This window comes from Grampus griseus, assembly GCF_964374135.1.
Source record: "Grampus griseus genome assembly, chromosome: 5".
Taxonomy (NCBI): domain Eukaryota; kingdom Metazoa; phylum Chordata; class Mammalia; order Artiodactyla; family Delphinidae; genus Grampus; species Grampus griseus.
In genome coordinates this window covers 70,760,787-70,787,129 of record NC_138998.1, presented here as the reverse complement: position 1 = coordinate 70,787,129, position 26,343 = coordinate 70,760,787, and the positions used below count along the sequence as shown (strand labels likewise).

The 26,343-nt window shown below is 38.6% G+C and overlaps 3 protein-coding genes across 6 annotated transcripts in view; 2 read left to right on the top strand and 1 right to left on the bottom strand.

The window, feature by feature from the left end:
- The window catches only part of ACAP2 (ArfGAP with coiled-coil, ankyrin repeat and PH domains 2), a 164,341-nt gene extending 150,692 nt beyond the window's left edge, over positions 1-13,649 (top strand). For all 3 annotated transcript variants that reach the window (XM_082654106.1, XM_082654105.1, XM_082654107.1), the window contains 3 exons: positions 885-995; positions 3,198-3,259; positions 9,143-13,649. In XM_082654106.1, coding sequence (XP_082510232.1) covers positions 885-995; positions 3,198-3,259; positions 9,143-9,243 — 274 coding nt within the window. In that variant the 3' untranslated portion in view covers positions 9,244-13,649. The remainder of the gene's footprint in view (positions 1-884; positions 996-3,197; positions 3,260-9,142) is intronic.
- Positions 13,650-18,299: 4,650 nt separating this feature from the next.
- On the bottom strand, positions 18,300-19,123 carry LOC309823401 (heterogeneous nuclear ribonucleoprotein D-like; the record flags this gene model as incomplete). Its single annotated transcript, XM_082655636.1, is given in 3 exon segments — positions 18,300-18,409; positions 18,414-18,895; positions 18,898-19,123. Coding segments are annotated over 3 exon segments (801 nt in total). The 3' UTR covers positions 18,300-18,316.
- Positions 19,124-21,164: 2,041 nt separating this feature from the next.
- XXYLT1 (xyloside xylosyltransferase 1) overlaps positions 21,165-26,343 on the top strand; it is a 189,280-nt gene continuing 184,101 nt past the window's right edge. Inside the window, exon 1 of one of the 2 annotated variants that reach the window (XM_082654381.1) lies at positions 21,165-21,204. Coding sequence is in view for 1 of the 2 variants with exons in the window: in XM_082654380.1 (XP_082510506.1) it covers positions 21,258-21,761 (504 nt within the window). In the remaining variant the exon portion in view is untranslated. The other variant, XM_082654380.1, reaches the window with a different exon arrangement.

The following is a 26,343-nucleotide window of genomic DNA, read 5'->3' as shown; positions in this document are numbered from 1 at the left end:
TTAATTCTTATTTTGTGCTATTGATGTGTGTCTTCTGGAGCAATATTTAGATTCACAGAACAATAAAGCCGTAAAAATGAGCTTTCTACTAGAGGGTACAAATAAAGTCAAAATATTGGCCTTATGTAAAGTTTGTGTCATAGGTCATTGTTTTTCAATAAAACATCTCAGGATCTCCAAGTCTTATTACCTGGACAAAGAAGAAACTGTCCTTTTTTAATGTTTATTTTATAGCATCTTCTATTTTCATCATAGCTTATTTTGTTTCCCTCTATTAGCAAGAAGATTCAGTTCAATAACTTTATCATAAAAACTTTTCTCTACTTAAAAATGGTTGTATTTAACTCATCCTTTGTATTTTCTTCATAATCATAATTATTCCCATTTTACTTTATAGACTCCATTTATTCATTTTTTTTCATTTTTTGTCAGTTTCTTCAAGTTATGAATATTTGTGGAATACAGCAGCAAGATTACTTCCCACTCGTTGCTGTTGTATTATCGTTAATGTATTATGATGTTAACATTGCCTTGGCTTTCTTCTTTCCCAGATAATGACCTTGAGTGATTTTTGTTTTATTTACATTTATAGTTATCTGTGTACATCTTTTTATGATATTCTTGGAGGGTAGGGACCATAATTTACACATCTCACTATGCTGTATATTATCAGGTTAAATGTGAAAATTTCATAAGATTTATAAAATGTTGATCATGGTAGATTTTTATTATTAGAGTCAATAGTCAATAAATCTTTGTAGAATGAAATCAAGAATTTCCTAATGAAAATGTTATTTCTTTAAGTAGTGCTTTTTATTTCTTAAGGTGAATACTAATTTTTTTTCTTATCGGCAATATCTCATAAACACTGTTCCCTTAAACAGGCAGGTATGTTTATTCCTAAAACGAGGTGCCAATCAACATGCCACTGATGAAGAAGGGAAGGACCCTTTGAGTATAGCTGTGGAAGCAGCCAACGCTGATATAGTGACCTTGTAAGTGTTTTCTTTTCACTTGATTATTTTCCATACACCGTATTACTTAATACAGTGTTTAAACATAGAGTTTCGTGTGTAGGCATGAAATTTAAACTTGGTTCTTTACTAGAAGCCATTTACTTCTCTAAGCACGTTAAATGTATGAAGCACTTTACATACATGAACTTACTTGGTTCCCACCTCAACCCTGTGAGGAAGGTTTTATTATTATCAGCCTCATTTTATAAGGAAGCCAAGCCACAAATAATTTGAGAAGCTAGTAAGTGGTAGGGCTGGGATTTGAAACCAAGAATTCTGGCTCTAAAACCCATGTGCTTAGCCACTTCTGTTATACTGCCTGGCCAGTAGGAACAGAAAATCAGTAACTTTTCTGATTCTTTAACTCTCAGTACAGTACTGGGGTGGGAGTTGGATTGGTATAGTAACAGGCAATTTTTTGACTACCTCAGGAATTAGAGGATTATAAGCAGGGAAACCAACTGCATTGATGTTAGTAACTTTTGCAGTTGCATTTCCTTTGGGCAGTGATAATTAGGGGACCTGTTTGTACTTACTTTTTTAAAGAATTATTTGTATGAGTCCTCTATTTTGAGGTAAAAATATTTGTTTTGGAATGTTTGAATACAATTTAACATGACCTACTAAAGAAAGAATCTTGAGGTCTTTATTTGATTTTCATCTTAGATCAGAGTTGTTCATTACACTTGGAATCTAGGAATGTGGTTGTCACCTACACTTTATTGTTGTGTAGGGAGTCTCAAGCATATGTTGTATGAATCGCTTATTCAGTCTATTCTGAATGAAGCCCAGGATTGCTGATTCCCTGTTAAATAAGTAGAGATAGTTCCATCTACACTACTGAATTTCAGTCACTTACAGATAGAAACTCCCTTGACTGTCTTGAACTCCTGAGCTCCCACTGAGAATTCTTGACTTGCCATATATCACCCCTCCCTGACCCCTGCCAGATTAAAACAAAATGAAAAAACAAAAGAGCAAGACATATTTTCTCTGTACTTAGCTTCTTTTCCTCACTGGAGGGGTGGAGTCTATTGTAGGAAAATTTACATCTATTAAATCATTATAGACTTAAAATTGGAGAAAGATAAGTTATTAAAGAAAAGATAGGAGTGATATACAGAGAAATTAACCCTGACTGCAGCTTCCCAGGCAATTCTTACAGTAATGGGCCTTCTTCCCCCAAAATATGGTCCCAAATTGTCTTAAGTTTTCTCATTTTACTTTGTATGAGGACGTCAGTTTCACTTACAATTTTTTGAAACAGGCATCCTCTGTGAAAAGTCCAAATACCAAAAAGGGAGACTTATCTTGCTATTATTAATTCACACAATGGTTGGAAAGGAAATGGCAGGGAATTGTGGTACTTTGAAGATAAAAAAAGCCCATGTCAGATGCGGCAACTGCCAGAGAGAGCATGCTAGAAGAGGGTGACAGAAGTCTGGGAAGGCGTTGAGGATTTGGCGGCCTGGAGGACAGGCAAGAAGTACAGAGTAGGAGAGGGGCACCACAGGTAACATTTGCCTGTTTCAAAATGTTGCTTAAAGTCAGTAAGAAAATGAGAGGAAATTCTTGTTTCCTTAATCCAGTGCTACAGGTCTTCCTGCTGCCAGGATAAATAACCCAAAAAAGAATGTATAAGCAATATGGTAACCATGCAAAAATCTTGGTAACCTATGGTCACTTATTATAATGTCTGTAGGTCAGAATATATCCCTAATATTTATAGATAACACGTGCTATTTATACATCTGGAACTACCGTACCTCAGGGTGAACCAGAATGAACTTATGACAGGCTATTGCTTCCATTCTATAGAAGCAATAATTTCAGCAGTTGGCAGTTAAAGTTTGACAGGTTGCTTTAGGAGCCAGGAATTCTCTGTGTCTGGAGGAAGTAAGCTGCTAGAGGTGCTGCCAGGAACCTGCTTAAACAGAAGTGAAATGCCCTTGTTAGAAGTCTTTTATTGTCTTCTCTCATGAGAATTGTATAAGATAAGATACAGTTATTTTTGTATCTCAGATTGCTGGGCCTGATAAACTAAAAGTACTTTTGTTTCAGTGGCAAATACTGGTAAAAGAAAAAATTACATGAATACGTCTTAGCTGTGTATGTAATTCATTAGCTTATGAATATTTATATTGTATAACTTATCTAAAAAATTCTTTTATTTAATTTTAGGTTACGTTTAGCAAGAATGAATGAAGAGATGCGGGAATCAGAAGGACTTTATGGACAGCCAGGTCAATATTCTACTAATAACCATACTGAAATGCAGTATAAGAAATGCATCCAGGAATTTATCAGTTTACAATTGGAAGATTCATAGTTCTTTAGCAAACTAACTTAATGCTACAGAGTTTTTATAAATTACTTGTAAATTGTGAGTTGTTAGGTATATATACTGTACTTACTGAATTCTTGGGAGTGGCTCACTCCCGAGCCTTTAAAAATCCGTAACTATTCCTATTACAGAACACATTTACTTGCTGTATCTAACTCTGGCTGCTGACTTCTTTATCTGCTGTACAGATGTCTTCCATATACATTCCAGAGAGGCGAATGGAATGATAACATATCTTTATACACTTACAGCAGCACAGCAGTCATTTTCTTTTTGGCTGTCAAGTGAATATAACAAAATTGTTTTCTTTTTGTTATTCAGGGAATTTCTATAAATTGTGTTCAGGGAAAAAAACAAATCACTATGTGTTGACATATAAAAGTCAGTATGGAAAATGCCTAGAAGAAGTTTATTAAATTAAGAGTTCCGTATTTGATCTAAAAATGAGTGGAAGGTTTAAGAATAAAATTTACCAGTAGGTTAAGAAGTCCATAGTGCAAATGGAGTTAGTTTAAAAGGTATAGAGAAAAGGTCAAATTTTATCTTGTACCTTTGCCCCAAGTAATTGTACAATATCTGTTGGATAAATGGAAGTATTTAGAAGAATATTTCATGAGCTTGATGGATGGCAAAGTAGACGTATTCTTATTAGAGAGAACTCAGGATCAGCTCAATTCTCATTTTGAGTAATTTTTGAGTCGAGATGTCAAGAAAAGCAAGAAATGTTGCTGATCAGATTTCTTTCTTTGATGAACATATCCTGATTAGACATTCTTCACAAAGAAGAGAGTAATAATTAGATCTCCAGTTTCATGAATTTGAGTATATGAATTACTAATTTATCTGTTTTAAATTCATATACATGCCGGTTAAAAATTTTAGGAATTCATGACTAAAATAATTGAGAATGTTCAGTTTTAAGTGAGTATGTTTGATTTTTTTTCAATGACTACTAATATATTATTTTAAAAGTGGCTTGTGATATCATCTATCTTTCCTGTTTAAGTATGTTTTGAAATTTCTGCACTTTATGCTAGCTTCAGCCATTTACTTTTATTTTAGCCAGATTAATATATAACTAAGATAAATATGGGGCCATTCCTTTCTCAGAGGACTGTATTTATGACTTATTTTTGGTCTACTTTAATAGGAACAAATAAGAACTTTGAGAATAGAGGCACTTCAGCTAGATACTTCTAATCTAGGGTGTCCCACTTTAATCCTATGGATCAAACAGTACTACTGACTCATGATGTACCAAGATGTAAGAGTGCTGATTAAGGGTGAAGTCTCAGCGTTAATTCTGAATTTCACCCATTTGTTTTAAACTTGAATGTTAGACTTTAAATACATTATAATTTTGTAACAGATATACACTTAAGTGATAGTATTACTAGGCCATTTTTGAGGCCTTTATGTTTAAGCACTTTAAAATGAAAATTATTCAAAGACTATGACCTGATTCGTGAGGTAAGAGTGAACTTCAAGATTTTAAGTTAAACAGTTTTTTTTTTCCTGACATTTTAAGTGTAAATGTTTTCTTAAGGTGTTTGCTGATGAAGCTGCACCCAGCTGATTAGTCAGAAGGTCGGTGGGTGACTTTTCTCTGGAGCTGGGAAGCTTGGAAGGACAGGTCTTCTTATGTTCTTGCAGCTTCTAGTTCCACCTAAACTGCTCGGGCTTCTGCCCCCATCTAGGAGCATTCAAATGTCTCTTTCACTGTCATTTTATGTATACGTTTATGAGTATATACCTTCCGCTCAACAGTAGAAAAACAGATTTTTCCAATTTATTTGAATGAAAATTTGAAGAAAAGGCTTATTTAAAAAAAAAAAAAGCTTGGGCTTCCCTGGTGGCGCAGTGGTTGAGAGTCCGTCCGCCTGCCGATGCAGGGGACACGGATTCGTGCCCTGGTCCGGGAAGACCCCACATGCCGCAGAGCGGCTAGGCCCGTGAGTCGTGGCTGCTGAGCCTGCGCGTCCGGAGCCTGTGCTCCGCAGCAGGAAAGGCCACAACAGTGAGAGGCCCGCGTACTGCAAAAAAAAAAATAATAAAAGTAAAAAAACAAGCTTTCCTACCACTCAAATTTTAGCTTAGAAAAGATTAAAAAATAGATCAGAAGTCTGGAAATGGTATATCAGCAGAATAAAATGAGATTCTGATTTGGTAATAATTAGATTTTAAATTCATTTGGGGGTCTCGTAGTTAAAGCAGAACAACTTTATACTTATACAGATGACATGGTAAAATGGCTCAGCAATTGCTCTCTGGCTTCTTTTCCTTTATGAGTCTTGGGAGAGCAGATATTTTTGCTCAGGCAGCAGGTCTTTTTTCTTCTCTGCTTATCGCTGTAAATTTCCCTCATAGATTTTAGTTGGTTGTTTTATCTAGATCCTTTTTTTGTTGCCTAGCAATAGAAGGAAAACTTCAGAATTCTGGGTAGTTTTAAAAGGCGGGTATTTTCAATTTTTTCATTATGAAGAGCCCTACCGTTAAAAGACTCAGATATAATCTTTGGGAATGATGGACCTATGTCTAGGAAACCCCACTTTTGAACTTTCTGTCTACAACTCTATGGACCTGAGACTCCCTGTTTTTTGCAAGGCGACTTAAGAGCACACATTTCCTGAAGGGAAGATGTATCCTTCTTTGTCAGTTCCCACAACTCATAGGACTGGGTGGGTGGGTGCAACATCACGCCGTTCTCTCAATTGTTGGAAACCAGTTTGGTGGTTCCCACAGTCTCTGGCTCTGTGACTCCTCTTGATTGTTGGCAGAGTTTCTCAGCCAGTTGAAAATCACTGCTTTAGTGAACCACTACTGGTTACGTGAGTATGTTGCTGATGAAGATTGATCATTGATCTAATCAGTTACAAAAAGGAAGCTGTAATCAGCCCAGAAGGGGCAGGATCATACACTGATCACCTGGGAGTAGGGTCTCACAAGCTGTCATATCTTTGAGGGGAGTACATTTTGAGAGCAAAATTAGCAAAATCTTGGATCATCACTGCTGTTGCAGTGCTTATTCTGAATACCAAAAATCAAGAACTGTTTTAAGCTATCAGTGGAAATATAGCAGTCCACATTTCAAAAAACTCAGAACTGTCCAGGCACATGGAAAAGTTAACTTTCTGAAGAGAAATAAAATGTGATGAAGTAATTTAAAGAATATAACTTAGTATTACAAATATTGGGTGGTTAGTTGTTTACTGTTTATAATAGACTGTTAAATGTACTCATATGAACTTTCCAGGGCAACATATTCTGGGTCATTGTTTATGTATTGTAGTGTAGACAAGTTATATTTGCCGTGGGAAACATTCTAAATGATGAAAATTGTATTTAAAGAATCATATTGAAGTTCAATTTGTGTTAACTATATTAAATATCTTAGTCACTATTGTTATCGTAACGTTTGCTTTTTGACAACACATTTTGAGGCCTAAGAAAGGTATTATATTGATAAGTCCCTTAATTAACATTTGGTTAGAAACTGAATGTTAACAAAAAGTTTTGTGTATGTGTGTGAAGGTGAGACTTCCTTTTGTATTGTATTAACTCTTTTAAAATGTATTCGGTAAGTGAAACCAATGAGTAGTGTAGCACCAACACTTTCCTTCAAGGAAGCATTTAATTTAGTGAATTAAAAAAATCTTATAATTTGTTTTGCATGGTACAATGGTTCTACTAAAATGTACTTGTGTAGTAGATACTTTAAAAACAAAAACTGGGAAACCACAAAAAGGAAAAAAAGAAATCTCACAACCTGTTATACAAAATATGCATTGCTAATAGTAGAAGCCATATATTGCCATTGTACTGTTGTAATACTTAAGATTGCTCACCTGGTGCTATCTGTAAACTATTTGGCATTAGCATCTATTAGATACTTCTTCCTATTTCTTCTTGAATGTATAATGTGTGCCTTTTAAGTTATTTCTGGTGTTGAATGGTAAAATCAGTGTGGTATTTTTGTATTATAATCTGCACTTTACACTTTCTTCGAAAGTAAAACTCCAGACTCTCCAGTTTAAATAGTATTTTTAAAATATTTATAATGTTTACAATAAATATTTTAAATATTTGAATTCAACATCTAAGAATAAGAAAAAAGTTTAAATATTTTATATGGTTTGTTAAGTGATGTTTAATGTTTGTCTCTTCTCAGTTTATTTTATATCTTTTAGAGTGGCTAATAATGGGAATAGATAGTAGTTTGTCTTTTAATGTGGGGTAAACTTTTATGAAATGAAACATGGGTGTAATTGAATTGTCTTACCCATTGTTCCACCATATCAACCTTTATTGTTTTAGTAACAATAATATGAGTTAGATGTTACTCTTAGCCAACCTATTAAGATTCTCTTCTTACCGTATTTTTTCTTTTTAAAGTAGATTGATTGATTCAGGTCATGAGAAAATTTCCAGGGCTAAATGAAAAACTACATAGAGATTTTAATAACTTGCTTTTTACATTGACTAAATATTAAAAGCATTAACTTTTTTTTATTGAAAATCTTGGTTTATGCTATTAGACCTTTTACTAGATCTGTATCCCCCTCCCCCAGATTTTTTCTAATTCTCTGGCTTTTGGTATGACATCTGTTGCCTCAAAAAACTCTCACTTTTTAAAAGCTGACAAAACTTACTGCACTATTAACAACAACTGTAGCAATGAGTGTATAATAAGATGGATGCAAGGTATCTTATGGGGAATAATTATAAAACAATGTTCCAACACTAATCATCTAAAACAGTATTTGACAGTCTAAATTCTGTTTTCTAAATCAGAAAACAGAATTATGCCCAGTTTCTGCATAAAGCTAATATGTTTAACAGGAAGCATTCATGATGAATGATTCATCTTGAAAATAAGATTTCATTTTATACAAATCTTTTGTCTGAGGAGTTAGCCTTTATGTGTGTTATATATTTAGTTTTTCATTGCAAGAAAAATAGTATTCAATCCACTATAATACCAGTATCTACAATCTTCTCTACAAGCATATTTGTACGTATAATCATTTGTATTACTCTAATTTAACAGATGTCTTTGATATTTATTCCCCTTTTGTCATAGCATCCTTGCTCATATGACCTACACTAAATGAAAAACTGACTAAATGTGAAATGATTTTAAAGTCATTTTCTAGGCTTTATTTTATAAGCCTAGTAAAAAGTGGATTAGGTGCATTAGTTTGAGTTAAGAATTAAAGTTTGAGTAAAGACTTACTTTTTCACATGCTATTTAAATTAAAATGCCTTTAATTAAAAGATAATATTAAAATATGAGGCTTTTTTTCCCACATGGTTATTAGTTTTGTCTTGCTAATAACTTGCATCCAACAGAAACATTAGTGTTTGTTTTTGGTCTTTTCTTTTGGCCTTGATCAAGGGAAATATTTATTTAAAGAATGCTTTGTTTATTTAGAATGACGTGATTTACCTCATTTAGAATGACTTTTATTTCTCATGTGTTAATAAATGTATTTCTTTATATTGCTTTAAAACACTTGCATCTTTGCTCTTTTCTAACTCTGAACTTTCCTCTGTGGCTGCATCTGAGGTGCTTTTTTCAGGTATAGTTTTTTTTTTTTTCTTCCACTGTATACTTTTCCAGCACTTATATTTAGTTGGTCTTTTTTCTTCCAAAAATGCTCATCTGAACAAAATTTTAATGTAATGAATTATAAAATAGTTACTAGTTGTAAAAATGAATGTTGTTTATTAATACTTTCAATTGTGTAAATTTTAAAAGTCTCCTCATTTTACTTTCATGCAGGTGATGAAACTTACCAGGATATTTTTCGTGATTTCTCCCAAATGGCATCCAATAATCCAGAGAAACTAAATCGTTTCCAGCAAGATTCACAGAAATTTTGAGTTTTTTTAAGAAGGGGAAAATAGTAAATCTGGTGACTCCCTAAAGTATACATTTGAAAGCTCACAGATTTTTACTTCTTTAATTCTACTTACTTACTTTTAGTAGCTATTGAGTTTTTTGGGAAAAAGGTACCCGTTCATTGATATTTTTATAAATCAAAACATAGATCTCTAGTAGTTGGGAGAGGAACCTACTTTAAGACTTCTTTTATTAAAATTTTTTTTAAAGCCTGTTTAAAGGGCTATTTTTTATAGATTAAAATTTAAATCTAGACTTAGGCCATCTCTAGGTTACAAGATGCTAAGAGTTTAGACAAAATAATCTTTTTTTCCCAGTGGGTGGTAGCATTGAATTTTTTCTTCTGTGCACTGTGCCCAGGATCGTTCAATCAAGCATATCGGCATCGAGTGGGAGCCTGATGTCCTGCCTGACTTGAGAATATGTCTTTGCTTTAGCTTCCCTGATGTTGGTGATTCAGAAATAGTTTTTTTGTTTGTTTGTTTGTTTCTTGGTAGCCTAGCTGTCATATACACAATATGTAATTTAATTATTAGAACTAGAGAATGTATGCCCCCCCATTTGCTCAAAAATGCAGTTATATTCCTCAGTTATTGTCCAGTACTTTAACGTACATACAGTGGCTGTACAGATTGACATAACTCAGTCCTTTAGATTTATTCCATTTTATGAAGGAAAAAAAAAACAACCCTTGACAATAGTTGTTTTTTAATTACCAAAAGAATCTCATAGAAGTTGTAGTTCTTCATTGTTTAGTTGATTTCCTAAAACCTTGACAAATTTATTGATGTAACAAAACTGTGTTTCAAAGGTTACTTGAATGTTGCAAAATTATGCTTTCATCAGTTGTAACTATCAAAGGAAAAGTTGACTTATAAAATAATGTAGAACATTTTTATATTTGAAGTGTGTCCTTTTCCAGATACAATTTTGCTATTGCTCCTAGTGAAAGGAAAAATATCTCTGTAAAAGGAGTAAAAAAGACTCAAGTTTTTTTAGTTTATACTAAAATATACAGCAATAAATTGCTTTTTAATTCTTCTAACATCTCCTGTGTACTTGTTGTACACGGTATACATTCTTTTAAATTATAGCATCTATATAGCTTTAGTATTTGGTTACATGAATCACAGACCCTTGAATTCCAAAATATTATGGGTATACTAATTTTCCAGGTATATGCTACAGATTAGTCTGATTCTATCTTTGATTGACATATCTTGTCAGGAGTATAAAATAAGTAATTTTCCTTATGGTTTCTTTCTGATATTGTCATAATTAAGTTTAACTTTCTTTTTCAAGTTACATGTAAGTAATATTATTGATACTCAGTTTCTAAATGAGAGGTTTTTAAACTTGAGTTGCCAAATGAGTACAGAAATTATATTTCATTGGGTAGATAATAAATTTTCTAACACTTTCCCACCAGTAAGTAGAGTTTTCTAAGTTGACTGAACATCAAATCAGAATCTGTCTAAACAGGAATTATACTGACATAAATTCATATCACAGAAAAGGTTCCATATTTGTTTGGCCAAATTGCATGCATATAATGCTTATTTAGTAATAATTGCTGTGTATTAGATAAGGATACAAATATATTTAGGGATTATTTCTAAGGAAATGCTAACTTCCAAAGCCTTGTATTTTAATTGCAACAATACCAGGAACCTTAAATCTTTCCTGTTTCACCTCAGAGTCACAGGTCACCGGGCTTTGCAAAAGTCTGATTTGTAGCATTTTTATTAGTGTACTTTGAAATTAATTGTCCGAAAATCTCAAGGAGAAGGAAATATGTTGAGAAAAGAAAGAAACAAAGAAAGGAAGAAAGAAAAAAAGAGAAAAGAGTGCCTCACTTTTCCTTTGTAGTGCCTATTCCTGTTTTGCTCCTAGGAATTCATCTGACCTTTATCTGAGGAAGCCTAGGCAGTTTACCTTTTGGATACAACCTTTGGTCTTCAGATCACTTCTGGGATCTCTGGTTGTAAAAGCAATTCTTGATCATACTCTTAACTCCTGTGGCTTCAGTCATGAGTTGTTAATGTGGCAGTAATTAGTGTCTACTTAAATTTAATTGTTAGAGATGTATTTGAAGTACACTAAAGATCATGGTTCTGAATATCTTCAGAGAAAGTGAAATCTTTAACAGTACAGGGAGCCTGTACGTACAAAAATATACTTCTGTGACTTGACTTCTTGAATATGCGGAGACCCAATTTGGATTAAATTTGGCAGAAATGATGCAGGAGTAACAGCAAGGTTTTAAAGTAAATTAATGGTTACAAGTAGTTATAGAGTAGGTTGGCTCTTAACCAAGGTGAATTAGCTGTGTCAACTAATAGCCTTTCTGTAGTATGTAACAAATCTTAGTTTCATTATGCTGTGAATTATTCAGTATCATATGATAAATTATAGTTTAAACAACGTTAGTCATACTCTTGGGCTTCAGAAATCAATTTGACTGTCCTTTGTTTTCATTCCCTCACTGATCTGCTGGTATTAGTTTCTGATTCCTTGTCATTATTCCATTAACTCATTAACTTAAAAGTTAGAGTAATCTGAAAATAAGAATAGCAGTACTATGAGGAATTCATAAAATACAGTTTCATGTTAGAACTAGACTAAAGGTAATTGCATAGTTATTTGCAATTTTTTCATTGTAACACTTACATGTTTAAGATTTCTAAGGTTTTAAAAATTACCTTTGGTACAATCCTTAGAAATTCAGAAATTTCCAGGGATTCACTATATTACATTGTTTACCTAATTTATACTGGTCTTTGTAGATTTTAATCAACTTTGGTGTTTACTTTGTAAAACATACAGATTTTATTTGGAATATTACTTTGGTTCTTCATGGGTGCATTTTGAAAAAAACTTATACTTTCACAGTCTGGACAGCTTAAGTTTGTGATGTGTTAAAGCAGTATTTTAAAAATATAATTTTACACATGTGAAGTGGGGTCACGATAAACCAAATTGTATTTAAGATTAAATTTACTATCCATTTTGAATAAGACATTCCCATATCACTCTTATATTGTGGAATTAACTTTTCTGTTTGGTAGCACTTTCGACTATGGACATGAGCTGGAAAAATGCTATATTTTTATAGAATTGTCTGTTCAGAATGACTTCAGACCTGCATGATATAGTGGAAAGAGCACTGACTAGTTACTTACTACTCTTACTGGATTCAGAGCTCCTCACAAATACAATGAGTGGGACGAAACAAGGTGAAACTGTAACAGCATCCCTTGGTGTACTGTTCCGCTGCTCACATCTGCTCACAGTGTGCTTTGCCGTTACTCACAGTAGGACTTCTGAGATCTTAATCTAAGAGCACCGACAGTGTCTCTTCTTTGATCCTGGGCTGCTCCTCTTGTTTTACAGAGCAGGTCACACTGGTTTGCTGGTTGGTGGCGTAGCTGACACCAGAACCCCTGTCTGACTAGTAGTCAGAGGCACTTTACTCATATCATGAAATGATTTGAAATCATTGTAAAGCAGCAAAATTGGATAATGACTGCCAGCTTTCCTTGTTCTTTGATAACAAAGACTCCAAGTATTCTGGAGAACCTGGATATAAAGTTACTTTGAAGGACTAGATTAGGGTTTAAATACGTTAAATTGTAGGGAATTGTATATATTTGCAATAACAAACATTGATGAAGGCAAAACGTTGTAAAGGCAATTCTCGTTCACATATGCTTATCAATTTCTTGATGCTTCTAAACGAAGACAACTGAAAGGGGCATGGATTCAGTTTGGCCAAATCCTGACATCTATAAATATGATTTTGGGGGCATCCTTTTCTATTTACATAAATTATCTACTAAAATAAGGTAATGGGGGGAGGGAAGTAAGGTTTGATTAAGTAAACTTTTCTCTACATTGCTCTTTTCACTATCTTATGTACTAGATTTTCTTATTTTTCCTCAACACACCTCCCACCTTTTGGGTGTTCATTTTAAACAGGGAAAGCTCGCTACATTATAAAGAATGTTGGCACCATTTATTTTACACAAAGGCTAAAGGTTAACTTTTGGAAGTGATGAGCTACTTTTCTATATGTGTTTACTCGTGCTTTGTGATATTTCTGGATCATTCCAGTCATAAAGACTTATTACATGTAATATTTCCTGCTACCTGTGAAAAGGTATATTTTAAAGAATGTATAACCAACAATCCATTTACTTTTTATTAGTATGTAGAGGATTTATTTGTATCTAATTCATGAATGTAGTTTTACTGTAGGATGTCACTGTAAATGGAACAAAGTACATTATCTTTATAGTTATTCTAAAATGTATATTATGTAAGAATTGTAAATATTATACCTGATTAAACTCTTTGTATGCCAAGAAATTATGTCAAGTCAATAAAAATCTCACCTCTGGCATAGTTCTATTATGCTCAGACTTCCACTTTATTGTGAACTACAATTGCAGACATACCTGTTAACAACTGTCATGTTTAAGGTCCTGTATTCCTTTCCAACGCTGTCACACTGGTCCAGATTGATCCTGTTTGCTGATTGCTTCAACCATGAAATCCATTTTGATCTTTTAAATATTTTCTTCTGCCCGATCACAGAGCTGTATGGCTCCCAGTTCATTAGCTAAAAACCACAGAAGGCCTTTTTTGCTGTAGCTCTAATTTTTTTCTATTATGATTGAGATATCTGTTGAAGTTTCTAATCTAGCCAACACATTTACACTCAATCCTTTTAGTAAACAAACAAACAACATGTTTTTGCATGAAATGAGATTGAAGGAATAGAGGCTTGAAGGAACAGACCTGGCAGTGAATTGCCTGCTTTTGCCTTTCCTTTAAAAGTTAGTTGAAAGCAGACACTTAAAACTTTTCTATGTAATTTGCTTTATTCCACTTCATTTCATTTTCATAATAGTTCTTTGACAAAGAGAATCCAAACTGACAGTAAATGTTTTCAATGAAAACAGCCTACTTTTCGTTATTACAAAACAGTGCTTTTTCATCGTAGAAAAATGTTTAAGTAATGATAAGTAAAAAGAATTCCATCCTAATTCCGTCATCTGCCTGTGATGTTCATGTGTGGCTAGTAGATGGTAGCTACTAGCTACATGTGGCTATTGAAATTTAATTAAAAGACAAAATTAAGAGTTCAGTTCATCTGTGGAATTGCCACATTTAAGAGCTGACTAGCCATGTGCCCAGTGACTACTGTTTTGAACAGGGCAGATAATAGAGCATATTCATCCTAGGAAGTTCTATTTGACAGTTACCAAGTACGGGGCAAGCTGTTACTTCTTTGGTATCTACCCTTCTAGACCTTTGGGTGTATGTATTATATTTATATACAATGGGATCATACTGATTTGCCAACTGCTTCTTTCACTTAATAAATGAGGAACAAGTTTCTAAGTCCTTAAGTAATCTGCATCACTTTGGGAAGGATTTCTTTAAATGTTTTTATTATGAAAACTTTCAAACATATACAAAAGTAGAGACAATAACTTCAGTAGCTGTTAGCTCATGGCTCACATTGTTTTATCTATACTCCCACCCATTTTTCCTCTTCATTTTTTTTAAACCAAATGCCAGACATTTCAACAAATCGTTGAGTATGTCTCTAAATATCGTATGATAGCGCTTATTATGCAGAATCTTAAAAAAAATGATACAAATGAACTTATTTACAAAACAGAAAACAGAACAAACTTAGGGTTACCAGAGGGGAAGGGTGGTGGGGGGTTGGCGTTAGTTAGGGAGTTTGGGACTGACTTGTACACGCGGCTATATTTAAAACAGATCACCAGCAGGGACCTACTGTGTAACTGCAGGGAACACTGCTCAATATTAGGTAACAACCTAAATGGGAAAAGAATCCAAAAAAGAATAGATACATGTATATGTATAACTGAATCACTTTGCTGTACACCTGAAACTAAGACAACATTTGTTAATCAGCTCTCCTCCAATATAAAATAAAAGGTTAAAAACATAAAGGGGGAAAAAAAGGACTGTTTTAAAAAAATCATATCACCTTCCTTAAAATATGAAACTATATATAGTCAATATTCAAATTTTCCCAATGTCTTAGGTGTGTTCTTTAAAAAAAGATTTTTCAAATCAGAATTCATGTAAGTTCCATTCATTGCAATTGGCTAATATATCTCTTGAGTCTCTAGGTTCTTCTATTTATTACTTTAAAAAATTTCCCTTATAGTTTGTTGAATACATCACTCTTAATGACAGCATCTTTATTTTAGTTTCACTTTACTGATGAACATTTGATTTCAATATCTTGTCATCATAAACCTAGTTCTTCATGACTCTTATGGCTAAATATTTGAGTACCTTCTTCCTTATTTCCTTAGGATGAATTCCTAGATGTGAAAATGCTGGTTCACAATGGGTGGGTATATTTTTGAGGCTCATTCAATGAGTCAGGCACTGTGTTAGGTACTGGGGATATTATGGTTAAAAAAAAAAAAAAACACACTACCTGTTCTCTTGAAGTCTTGCCTTCTTGCAGTGGAGAAAGATAGGACTGGGCAGTTCATAGGTGGCCCTCATGGGATCCCTGAGGATGGTGCCTCCTCTGGACACTGGACGCGTTGGTGTTTAGAGACTATTCCTCAAGGCAGTGACATCTAAGCCAAGGTCTGAAGCCAGAGCGGTTGGCTCGGTGAAGAGCTAGGGCAGTACTTTTCAAACTTTGGCTTGTAAAAGAATCACCGTGGAGGCCCAGGCTCATTGAAGATAATAGGGCCTGAGCCATTGTGTTTTTACCAAGCTCCCCATGGTTTCCAATGCCAATCAAAATTTGAGACCCTTGTCTCAGAAAGAAACATTCATCTGGATAGGAGAGAGAACTGAAAGTTCTCTTAGAAAGATTTTAGTATTGCCAGAGTTCCCTCCAGGAAAGTTGTGTCAATATACACACCCCCATCTACTGTAGAGGAGTGTCTTTTTCTCTGTATCTTTGACAATATTGGGTAGTGGTCAATAAAGAAAAAAGCCTGCTAAACTATCGGATTTCTACGTTACATTACAGATGTAGAAATCATACAACAGGAAAAACCATCTCCCCTGGCTAGAAGTCAGAGAACTTGACCACAGTTAAAGTTAGAACTGAAGGGTCACTTGCTGACCAAGTTCTTGTCTATTTAGTCATATTGTTATACACCCAGATATATCTATTTTAAGCTGAGAAAATAGCGCATAACATCTGACACACTACATACTTTCTCTTTTTGTTTAAAAAGACTTTATTCATTTTTGATAAGGGAAAGGACAATCTCAATGTCAACTTGTCATCTAATCATAAATTTGAATTTACAGGATTCACTGCCCTAAAGACACTGTATCTACTGACTGACAACATAACTTAAAATGAAAATCTCCTTTCTGTTCCCTAAGGTTGCATGTTGAAAGAATTAAACAGTCCTTTGCAATAGTCAGCATTGGTACTTGGCCTAGGTGTAAGATCAAAGAGCAAAACAGGAGCAAAAGAAGGCCGAAAGCATAACTTGATTGTCCAGCGAGTACAAACATCATTGGAACAAAGAAAGTTGCAGGCACCAGATAAAAAAGGCAGGTTCATTAGCATAAAAAAATTACACTTGGTTGAAGGTGAGGTCAGCTATTCCACACGTTAACATGTATGCCAATGCTAATGGCTAACATGGAACCACAGAAACAAAAACAGAGACCTTAAATTCAGTAACTACACAATGTAAAATTCAAAACTGGAATTTACCCAGGTCATCCTCCAAAATCTATAGCTAAAACTGTTTTTCTTTTTAATGCACCAGGAAGATCTGTTGTAATGACATGAGTTGGTCACACTTAGATTTGCATTTATATAAGATTTAAGGGATACCTTTCCCCACTATTCCTTATGTCTGAATATGGATATGCGTAACTACCCAGCTCGTGCACTAACTGCGCTAAAAATGATGAAACTTACTACCATGACTTTTTCTAAGAACTCACACCACATAACAGCTAACACCCAATATAGCTTCCTAAAAATGCCCCAACAGAAAACATTTTGTTCAGTTTGGTGCTTGCTGTGACATAATACCAACAGAATAGTGTACAACTACTTTAGTTACTCAGCTGCTACTTCAAATATTTTAATCTAACTTTTGTTCACACTTTAATAACTTCGTACCTATTTGCCAAAACCCTTGTGTTAAATGTAACTACATCTGATATTCTTAAACTGTAGCTCCTGTAACACAGTTCAAGTGTTTTTTTCCCCGGGTATATCTAGACATTTTAATCAAGAAAACAAAGTTATGCTATTATGATTAGCCAAAGCTCTTTCCAGCAGACCACTGAATACAGCAAGTCATAACAAATGCCTTCCCAGAGACAAGAACAAGGCAAAATATTTTCTATTCATAAAAGGAGCTAACAGCATGCTTTGTGCCATTAAAAAGCTACTTTTCAAAATATAACCAGAAGACTTATGGTCTACTAGAAAGCTTCCACTAATCACACACTATAACTAAGCCACAGAAACTTTCATGACAAAGGCTCCAGATATACAGAGAGAAAACATTACTTAAAGTTACGTGGAAACCTCAGTTAACAGGGAAATGAAGCCTTAGAAGACAGAATACATCTAACAAATACGGGGAACAGAGTAGACACTGTAACTGGCTATTCGTAAAGGACCACAGTTTCTCCCTATGGACCAACACTCCCTACAAAATAAACTGTACCTTAATTATCACTTATTTAAAATTACACTTTTACAGAGCTATTTAGTACCTGACTCAGAAAAACAATCGCATTTATTTGAGGTTTAACATGAAATCATACAAATAAAATTTGTATAAACACAAATCCACATCGAGTCATAACACAGATAGCAAAAGACAAAGTAAAAACAAAACTAATTGGCGGCTACATACAGTTGGACACAGTTGTGTCTTGTACACTAGAAAGTCTTTTACAAAATTATCATCTTAGATCAATAGAAGACCAAACTTCAATGTTGTCCTTGCAAGATGGGCTGCTTTAGCAATCTCTTCCTGTTTTCTCCAACGTCCCTTTTTAATATGGCTGGTAATTATTTTGGTGATTGCCATCCCCTCGAGATGCCTTGCCATAAGTGCTCTGTTGGCCACTGTAGTCTGCATATCCGTGCATATCCATAGTTCCCATAGTTATACCCAGTATAACCATAGCCGCCATAGCCACTATAGTTTTGATCACCACCATAAGCACTATTGTAATTTCCATATCCTTGATCATAATAGTTATTAAATCCTTGGTTCCAGTTTTGGCCCTGACCTTGGCCACGACCCCTAGTACCTCCTCGTCCACCAGCTGCAGCACCTCTTCCTCCTTTTTGTTGTTGCTGTTGCTGCCTATATACCTCTTTGGGTTGTGCAACTTTGATTTCACACTTCCCAGAACCAATTTGATATCTGCTTTCTACCAATTTCTTTACCGGCTCTCCGTCTGTATATGTAATAAAACAAAATCCTCTTCTTTCATTTGTTTTTGTATCCATGGGAAGTTCAATATTTTCAATCTCTCCAAAGGCTCCAAAATATTCTTTAATTTGTTCTTCCAAAGTATCTGGGCTCAATCCACCCACAAAAACCTTTTTGGGGGGTTCCTTCCCCAAGCTTTGGCCCTATTAGGGTCTATCAATTTGCCATCCAGCTTGTGTTCTTTCAGTTTCAAAACCTTATCAACACTAGCAGCATCTTTGAAATGCACAAATCCAAATCCTCTTGATCTTCCAGCAACTGGATCTGTTTTCATTGTGCAGTCTACAACTTCTCCAAATCGAGACAAATATTCAGTCAGATCTTTCTTGCTTGCATCCCAGCTCAAGCCTCCAATAAACATTTTACCGTCATCCTGCTGATTCACATAACACATTAATTTTTCTTTATGGTCAAAGAATTGAGGATGAAGAAGCTTGGAGAAAAGACCAGTCTCTTGAGTATTTTCCTGTGTCTACTGACTTCCTATGTAAAATTTAAATTATCTTGTTCTTCATTTGTTATCCATAAATTCCAGGAGTAGTGATCTTATAAAGGTCTGAAAAAATATATGTGTTGAATAAATTCCAGAATAAATGGCAGAGGAAAAATCCACCTTATTGATTGTGTAGGTGGGTGGACTAAAAGGTACAATTCCAGCATTATTTCCCCCTTATTAATGAACAATAATTAGAATGTAATAATACAATGGTAGCACACAGTGGTGGAGATTCTGTGGTACATGTAATAAAGTCTTAATGGATATTTGGGGTTTAGAATTTGTAAACACTCTAGAAAAGCTATGGTTGCTAAACTGTATTTTGTACTTGTTGGATATTTAGACTTTGTTTTAGAGTTTGGTGTTTCTAGCATAGTTTATATTTATTGTTTACTAAGTGTCAGACACTATTCTAACTGCTTTTTATCTATTATCTCTCATGACCCTATGAGGCATAAGTACTAATATTAGCCCCATGTTACATAGGGGTATGATTGCAGCTCAGAGAGATTACCTCCCTTGAAGTCTAACAACTCCTAGTTAGCTGTAAATCCAGCTCTCTGGTGCCTGTGGGAGCAGCTGTGCTCAGGGTCTTCCTACTCTGCCATCTTGCTTCCCCCCGCACATGCCCAAATCCAACTCTCTTAACCACAGTGTCATCTGCTGAAGCTTGTGGTAAAATACACACAACTCAGAGTCTGAGTTATCACTCTCAGTGCTAATCTTGGCTGGAAGTTTGGGCTTTGGAAGTGGTATGGCTTGAGCGGGGATCCATTATTTACTAGCCAACTAGATTTGGGCAGTTCACTTCTCTAAATCTCAATTTCCTCAACTGTAAAGTGCAAATAAGCAAATAATACCTCTACCTCTTACAGCTGTGTGGATTAAATGAACTAAAGTAATATGTGTTACTAAAGTGAGATAATTCTGCTATTGTTCCCCACCCCCCCCAAGGTGAGTAGCATGTATTGAACTTGTTGCTAAGCATTCTTTAGAGGTCCAAGGTTTTTCAGAGAAGTGTTGCTCCAACTGAAAAGAAGAAGAGTTAAAAACGAGATGAATTGTGGTTCTGGGGACCACACTTTGAGAAATAATGGCATGGCACAGTAAACGGGTGAGAGAATTTGTGATTGCATTTGTGCCTGCGTTTTCACCTGCACCTCTTTCAAGCATGCAGACCACTTGTACATGTTTACGTAAACACTGTAGTGTGTCATTGGTCCTCAGAAGACTCAAGTTAATGGGTTTTTATGTAGTTGGCAGTGTCCAGCTATATTGCCAAACCTGCCACTGTGTGACCCGGGGCAAGTGACCTCATTTATGCTTCAGTTAAGAATTTGCAAAACTACCGGGTACATATTAAGCCTCTTTTAAAGTGTTAAAAAAAAAAAAAAAAGTATCCTTTAGATTGCCTCTGGTCCGCCTCAGAGGTGCCAAGTGAGGTGAGCAGGCCATTTACACCTCGGGTGTCAATCCTACTTCACCGAGAATAGGGAGGGAGTTGCTACTTTAAATTCTTTAGCCCCAGATAGTCTCCAAGGTGTGAAAGGAGTCGGGGAGAGGACTTAAAGCCTTCAAGAAATTAGGGTGGAAAAGGTATATAGAGAAAATTTTTCTTTGTGAGTCCAGTTTAGTCTTTTTGCTACCGAAGTCTTAGCTTCGGTTTCTAGCGTCTGGGGCTGGACACTTAAGAGGGCCATTTTTCACGGACGGTACAGCCAGCTGGCTTGTACGCCCGAGTCCTCACCGGCTTCTCTGACCACTCTGGGGCGGCTCCTGCGGACCCGCGGTACATCTCCGATGTAATCCTTCTGAGCCTAGGACCCAGCGGCTGCCGGGCAGCCCTGGCCCCGCCTCTCGGCGCATCAGCGCCCGCGGATTGGCAGCGCGGCTCCGCCTCCGCCATGGCTGCCGCCCGCCGCCGGGGCTACTAAGTAGCTGTAGAGGTACTGTTCTCCGCTGCGGCTCCCCGGCCGCCCTGTCCGCGGGAGGGTGGCGCATGGGTCTCCTCCGAGGCGCGCCCCCATGCGCTCGGGCCATGGCGCGTCTGGGCGTTGTGCGCTCCCACTACTGCGCGTTGCTGCTGGCCGCGGCGCTTGCCGTCTGTGCCTTCTACTACCTCGGCTCCGGCCGGGAGACCTTCTCCAGCGCCACCAAGAGGCTGAAGGAGGCCCGCGCCGGAGCCCCCGCCGCGCCCTCGCCGCTGGTGCCGGAGCTGGCGCAGGGCTCCGTGGCGCCGGCCCCGGGTGCTAAGGCCAAGAGCCTGGAGGGCGGCGGGGCCGGGCCGGTGGACTATCACCTGCTGATGATGTTCACCAAGGCGGAACACAATGCCGCGCTGCAGGCCAAGGCCCGCGTCGCGATCCGCTCCCTGTTGCGCCTCGCTAAGTTCGAGGCGCACGAGGTGCTTAACCTGCACTTCGTGAGCGAGGAGACCAGCCGCGAGGTGGCCAAGGCCCTGCTGCGGGAGCTGCTACCGCCCGCCGCCGGCTTCAAGTGCAAGGTGAGCGGGGCCTCAGCCGGAGGTTCCGGGCGGGTGGCTCGGTCAGCGCGCGCGCCCGGCCAGTCTCCAGGGGTCAGGAGGGAGGTGTCTAAGTTGCGCTGCCCACTGCCAACGCCAGTAGAAGCCTACCCTCTCAACCCGATCCCCCTGGCTGAAGTGTGCATTCACAGCACGCTGGAGGCGTCGTCCGGGGGCGTGTCCGGGAGCCTCGTTGTTAGCCGACTACCCTGACCGCGTCTACCCCTTTAACTGCGGCCTCCTTGAGAATTGGCACTCCCCGTCTTTGCTAGCGTTACAGGATTTAGCAGTCAGTGCCTTCAGAACCTGCCCCTCTTTTTATTCTTCTCAGTCTTTGACTTTTTTTTTTAATAAATTTATTTTGTTTATTTTATTTTTGGCTGCGATGGGTCTTCGTTGCTGCGCGCGGGCTTTTCTCTGGTTGCGGCGAGCGGGGGCTACTCTTCCTTGTGGTGCGCAGGCTTCTCATTGTGGTGGCTTCTCTTGTTGGGAACACGGGCTCCAGGTGCGCGGGCTTCAGTAGTTGTGGCTCACGGGCTTAGTTGCTCCGCGGCATGTGGGATCTTCCCGGACCAGGGCTCGAACCCGTGTCTCCTTCATTGGCAGGCGGCTTCTTAACCACTGTGCCACCAGGGAAGCGCCTCAGTCTTTTACTTTTGAGGATGGAGCAGGTCATTTGAACGTACCAATATGCTTCTGGTGCAGAGTCTGCTGGACAGGGTCTTCGGCCGCTTGAATTGTTCAGGTTACAGTGACATTTCTCATAGCTCATTTCTCTAAGGTATTTCAGTCGGAACTAGTCAAGCCCAAACCCAGCCAGTGTGAACCATCTCATCTCCTCTGTGTGCCCCCTTCTCCCCTACCCTCAAGGGTCCTGAACCCATTTAGAGAAGCACCGGGTTCCTCCCAGGAGGTACAGATAAGATCTGGGGAGAGCAGAGCTAGTCACCTTGTCCCAGGCTGGACCCACCTGCATCCCCATCATCTCGCTTCACCTCCTGGCTCTGCTTGTCAGAGATTGGATTCCTAACTTAGAGTTAATGGTCTCAGTTAAATTGCTTGCCTCGTTTTGACCTAACAGTTGCACAGAGGGGATCCAAGGTCTGATTTTGGGATAGAAATAGTAGGTGATCTTAAAGGATGGAGCCTGATGGTGGGGGGACGGGCGGTGAGGCAAGGGTAGTGTTCCATGTGTTTGTGCCCAATGAGTGACTAAGGGGAGCTGATGCCAGGATCCTGCAGGGTTCAGGGGTCTGTTGTTTGTTGTCTTCAGAATCAAGTTCTAATTTCTTGGTAAGGCCGTCTGTGTTGTGGCCCTGGCTCTCCTCTTCTGCCTACCTTCTTGTCCTCCCCCTCCGTGCACCTTAGATCTTAACTGTACTGAATGTGCCTTTACATAAGCTATACTTTTCACCCAGAATGTCCTTCCTTCCTTCCTGGGCCCTTGGCCACTCTTTACTTAGTTTTCACCTTCCCCCAGGAATGTCCATAGACTTGGGGACAATCTGTGCGCAGCCCTCCACAGCTCTCCTTTCCAGCTTCCCCCCATAGCATCAAAAGTCTGTCCTCTGCCCAGAACAAATGAGCCCATCTGGAACACCCACCATAGTCAGGGAGAGGTACCTGGGCCTGGATTCCATGGTACAGGAGGCCAAGAATCCAGGTCCTGGAGCTTGTGGCTGGCCAGGCCCTTGACACCCACTGTCTGACTTGGGGTTTTTCAGCCTGGGGCCCATCGCATTTGCCCTAATTGCAGTCTCTGGAAGTAGGGCCTGGCGACCTGTTCCAGGTGGTCCTTGGGACTTTAATGTTTGAGAAATTCTGTGCTAGTCCAAGGGAGAAAACCAAGGGCCCTTGATCATAGGGCCAGTCTGGGCAGAGCTGGGATTTGACCGGCTCTCCAGACACCGCCTTGAAGACCGGCACGTCATCTCTTCACTTTCTGAGTCAGAGGTCACAATTCAGGCCTATCTCCTCCATTGCTAGGGCCCTACTGTCCCCTTCTCGAGCTCCAGCCACAGTATCTTGTTGCAAACTCAGTGCTTTCCAGCCTACATGCCTCTGCTTCTTTCATTCCACTGTCAGGATACCCTTTCTGTGTGCGTCGCCGAGTCTTGCCCATCTTTGGATACCATCCCCTCCTTGGAGCCGTCCAAGGAACCCCCATTCAAAAGGCACATCTTCCTCTTCCTCGTGTACCTCCCTGGTGCTGTAGACTCTACGACGTCTTATCTCCCACCCCTATGCCTGGCACATAGTGGGCCCCAGAAATACTTGTCCAGGGCAGGTCCAGTCTCAGGTCCAGCTTCCCTTCTTGGAGTCCATGTTTCATGCTTTGACTCCTTCCCTCTGCTGGGCCCAGTTCTGACAGCCTTAGCCATCACCCAAGGCCTGAGGCAGCTGCAGATGACCTGAGGGAATTGACACCACCCCTACTGAGGCATGAGGAACGAGGGTCTGGGGGCTTTCAGCCAGATGGCTGTGTTCAGATAAGGGTTTATCAGTTCTAGCTAAAATTGCTCCTGTTCTTTTGAATGATTTTTTGTGAATCTGTTTTTTGTTTGTGACAAAAGGTGCTCTTTTTGTTTTATTTTTTTCTTTAAATATGTAGTCCTAAAAGGTTTGCCTCATTTTAGTTGTCATTTAATTCTTCCTCAGGTTTGGAATGTGTCTTCTGGTACCACTTCACACATGCCTTTCCCTCTACCTGGAGTACCTCCCACCCCACCCCCACTTCCTTAACTGGTACTCTGCTTTCAGGTCTCAGCAAAATGTTATTTTCTTGGTAAACCTTCCGTGAGCCCCCATTGTACATTCTCATCACACCAAGGACTTTTCCTTAGTAACATTTCTCACACTTGTCGTTATGTAATTATTGAATGAGTTATTTGTCTACCTTGCTAGACTGTAAACTCCTTAAGGGCTTGGACCCTGACCTCTCTTAAGTGTATTCTTAGCAGCGAGCATCATGTCTTACATATGGGAGTGCATCTTATATGAGAATTATTTTTTCAGTATTAATTAGGAAGAATGACACTAGAAATTCTCACCCCAGTTGCATCACAGCTGGAAGGGATCTTCAAGAGCATATAGCAACCCAGGTGAGGAAACTTGCCTAAGGCCACTTGGGGAGTTACTGACAAGGCTGGGGGCTAGACTCAAGTCCTAGGCCAATGTTTTTCTCTTTGTACCATGTTCCGCCTTTAAGGAGCACTTCTCTCTTGTAAGACAAGGTAAAAGAACAGTCCACTTCCAGGGAGAGTTGCCCTAAAGTGTGTAAGAACACCTTGGGAAGAGGAAGGCAGCTCCTGGCCCACCCGGCTGTCTGGAGACAGCCTGAAAGCTCTTCCTCCCTCAGGGTGGGATCTGGGACTCCGTCAGGTGTGCGGGATGCAGGGCAGGGCTGCAGTGAGCCGGCCTAGGACTTGTGCTCACACTCAGAGGTCTCTTCTCAGGCCATTTTCAAGTGCCACAGAAATGGTTGAGCCGAAATGGTTGTAGAAATTGATCATAGAATATTACTAGTGACTTTAGATTACATTTTGGTTAATTAAATACTAGCTAAAAAGCTATTCACTTAAACAGAAAAATCTTGTTTCGACTTATTATTGAAAGTCTTTCAAAATCCACTGGTTTGTTATCTCCTAACAGTATGGAAATATATTATTTGTTCACTTATTTAATAAACATCCAAACCTGTTATGTTCGAGGTACCAGGATAGGAGCTGCTTCTAGCTCATTTAATAAGTCTATGGACTAACTGCATCATCTCCTGGGGACAGTTATTCAAAATACAGACTCATGGACCCTGCCCCAGCCTGTGGGTCAGAATCTCCTGACGGGGCCTGGAAATCTGAATTTGTACGAGGCTGTGGCAGCAGGCATGGAAGTCCTTGCTGTAAAAGGGATACAGGAGGGCCTGATGCTTTCCTGCCCACCTTCAGACCCAGCTCAGGCATCCTTGCCCCTGTGCAGCCTGCCCTGGGAGCACAATGCCTGACACATAGTAGACCTTCAGGGAGCATTTGCCTTTCATTCAGGCTATCCTGGCTCTGCTGTCATCTTGTTAAAATGGGACTTTTATCACACCACTCAGAACCCCCTGGCTCCCGGCTCCCTGTCATCCAGGTCATTCCAACATTCTGGCCCCACAGCAGCTGGCTGCAGCTTCCTTGTCCAGCCTTTCCCCACTGAGCTGCAGGAGACGCTGTCCCTTCTCCTGGAGCTTTGCTCGCTTTGCTTCCGAGCCATCTATTGTCTCATTCTGTCTGTCCAGTGGGATCTCACCCTTCTAAAACTTAGGTCCAGACTTGTGTTCCATAAGGCTTCCTTTTGCATTAAGTTTGATAGAATATGCCATGGGAATCCCACATGGTGGTAGCTTAAGCAACGTGGAGCTTTATTTCTCATCTAAATGGAGTCCAGAGTAGGAGGCGTTCCGGGAGCTTCATGACATCATCAGGGTCCTAGGCCCCTCCAGCTCTGTTTTACTATCCCCACAGGGTGGCCCTTGTCCTCATGGGCCAGAATGGCTGCTAGAGCTTTAGTCATCACATCTGTGTTG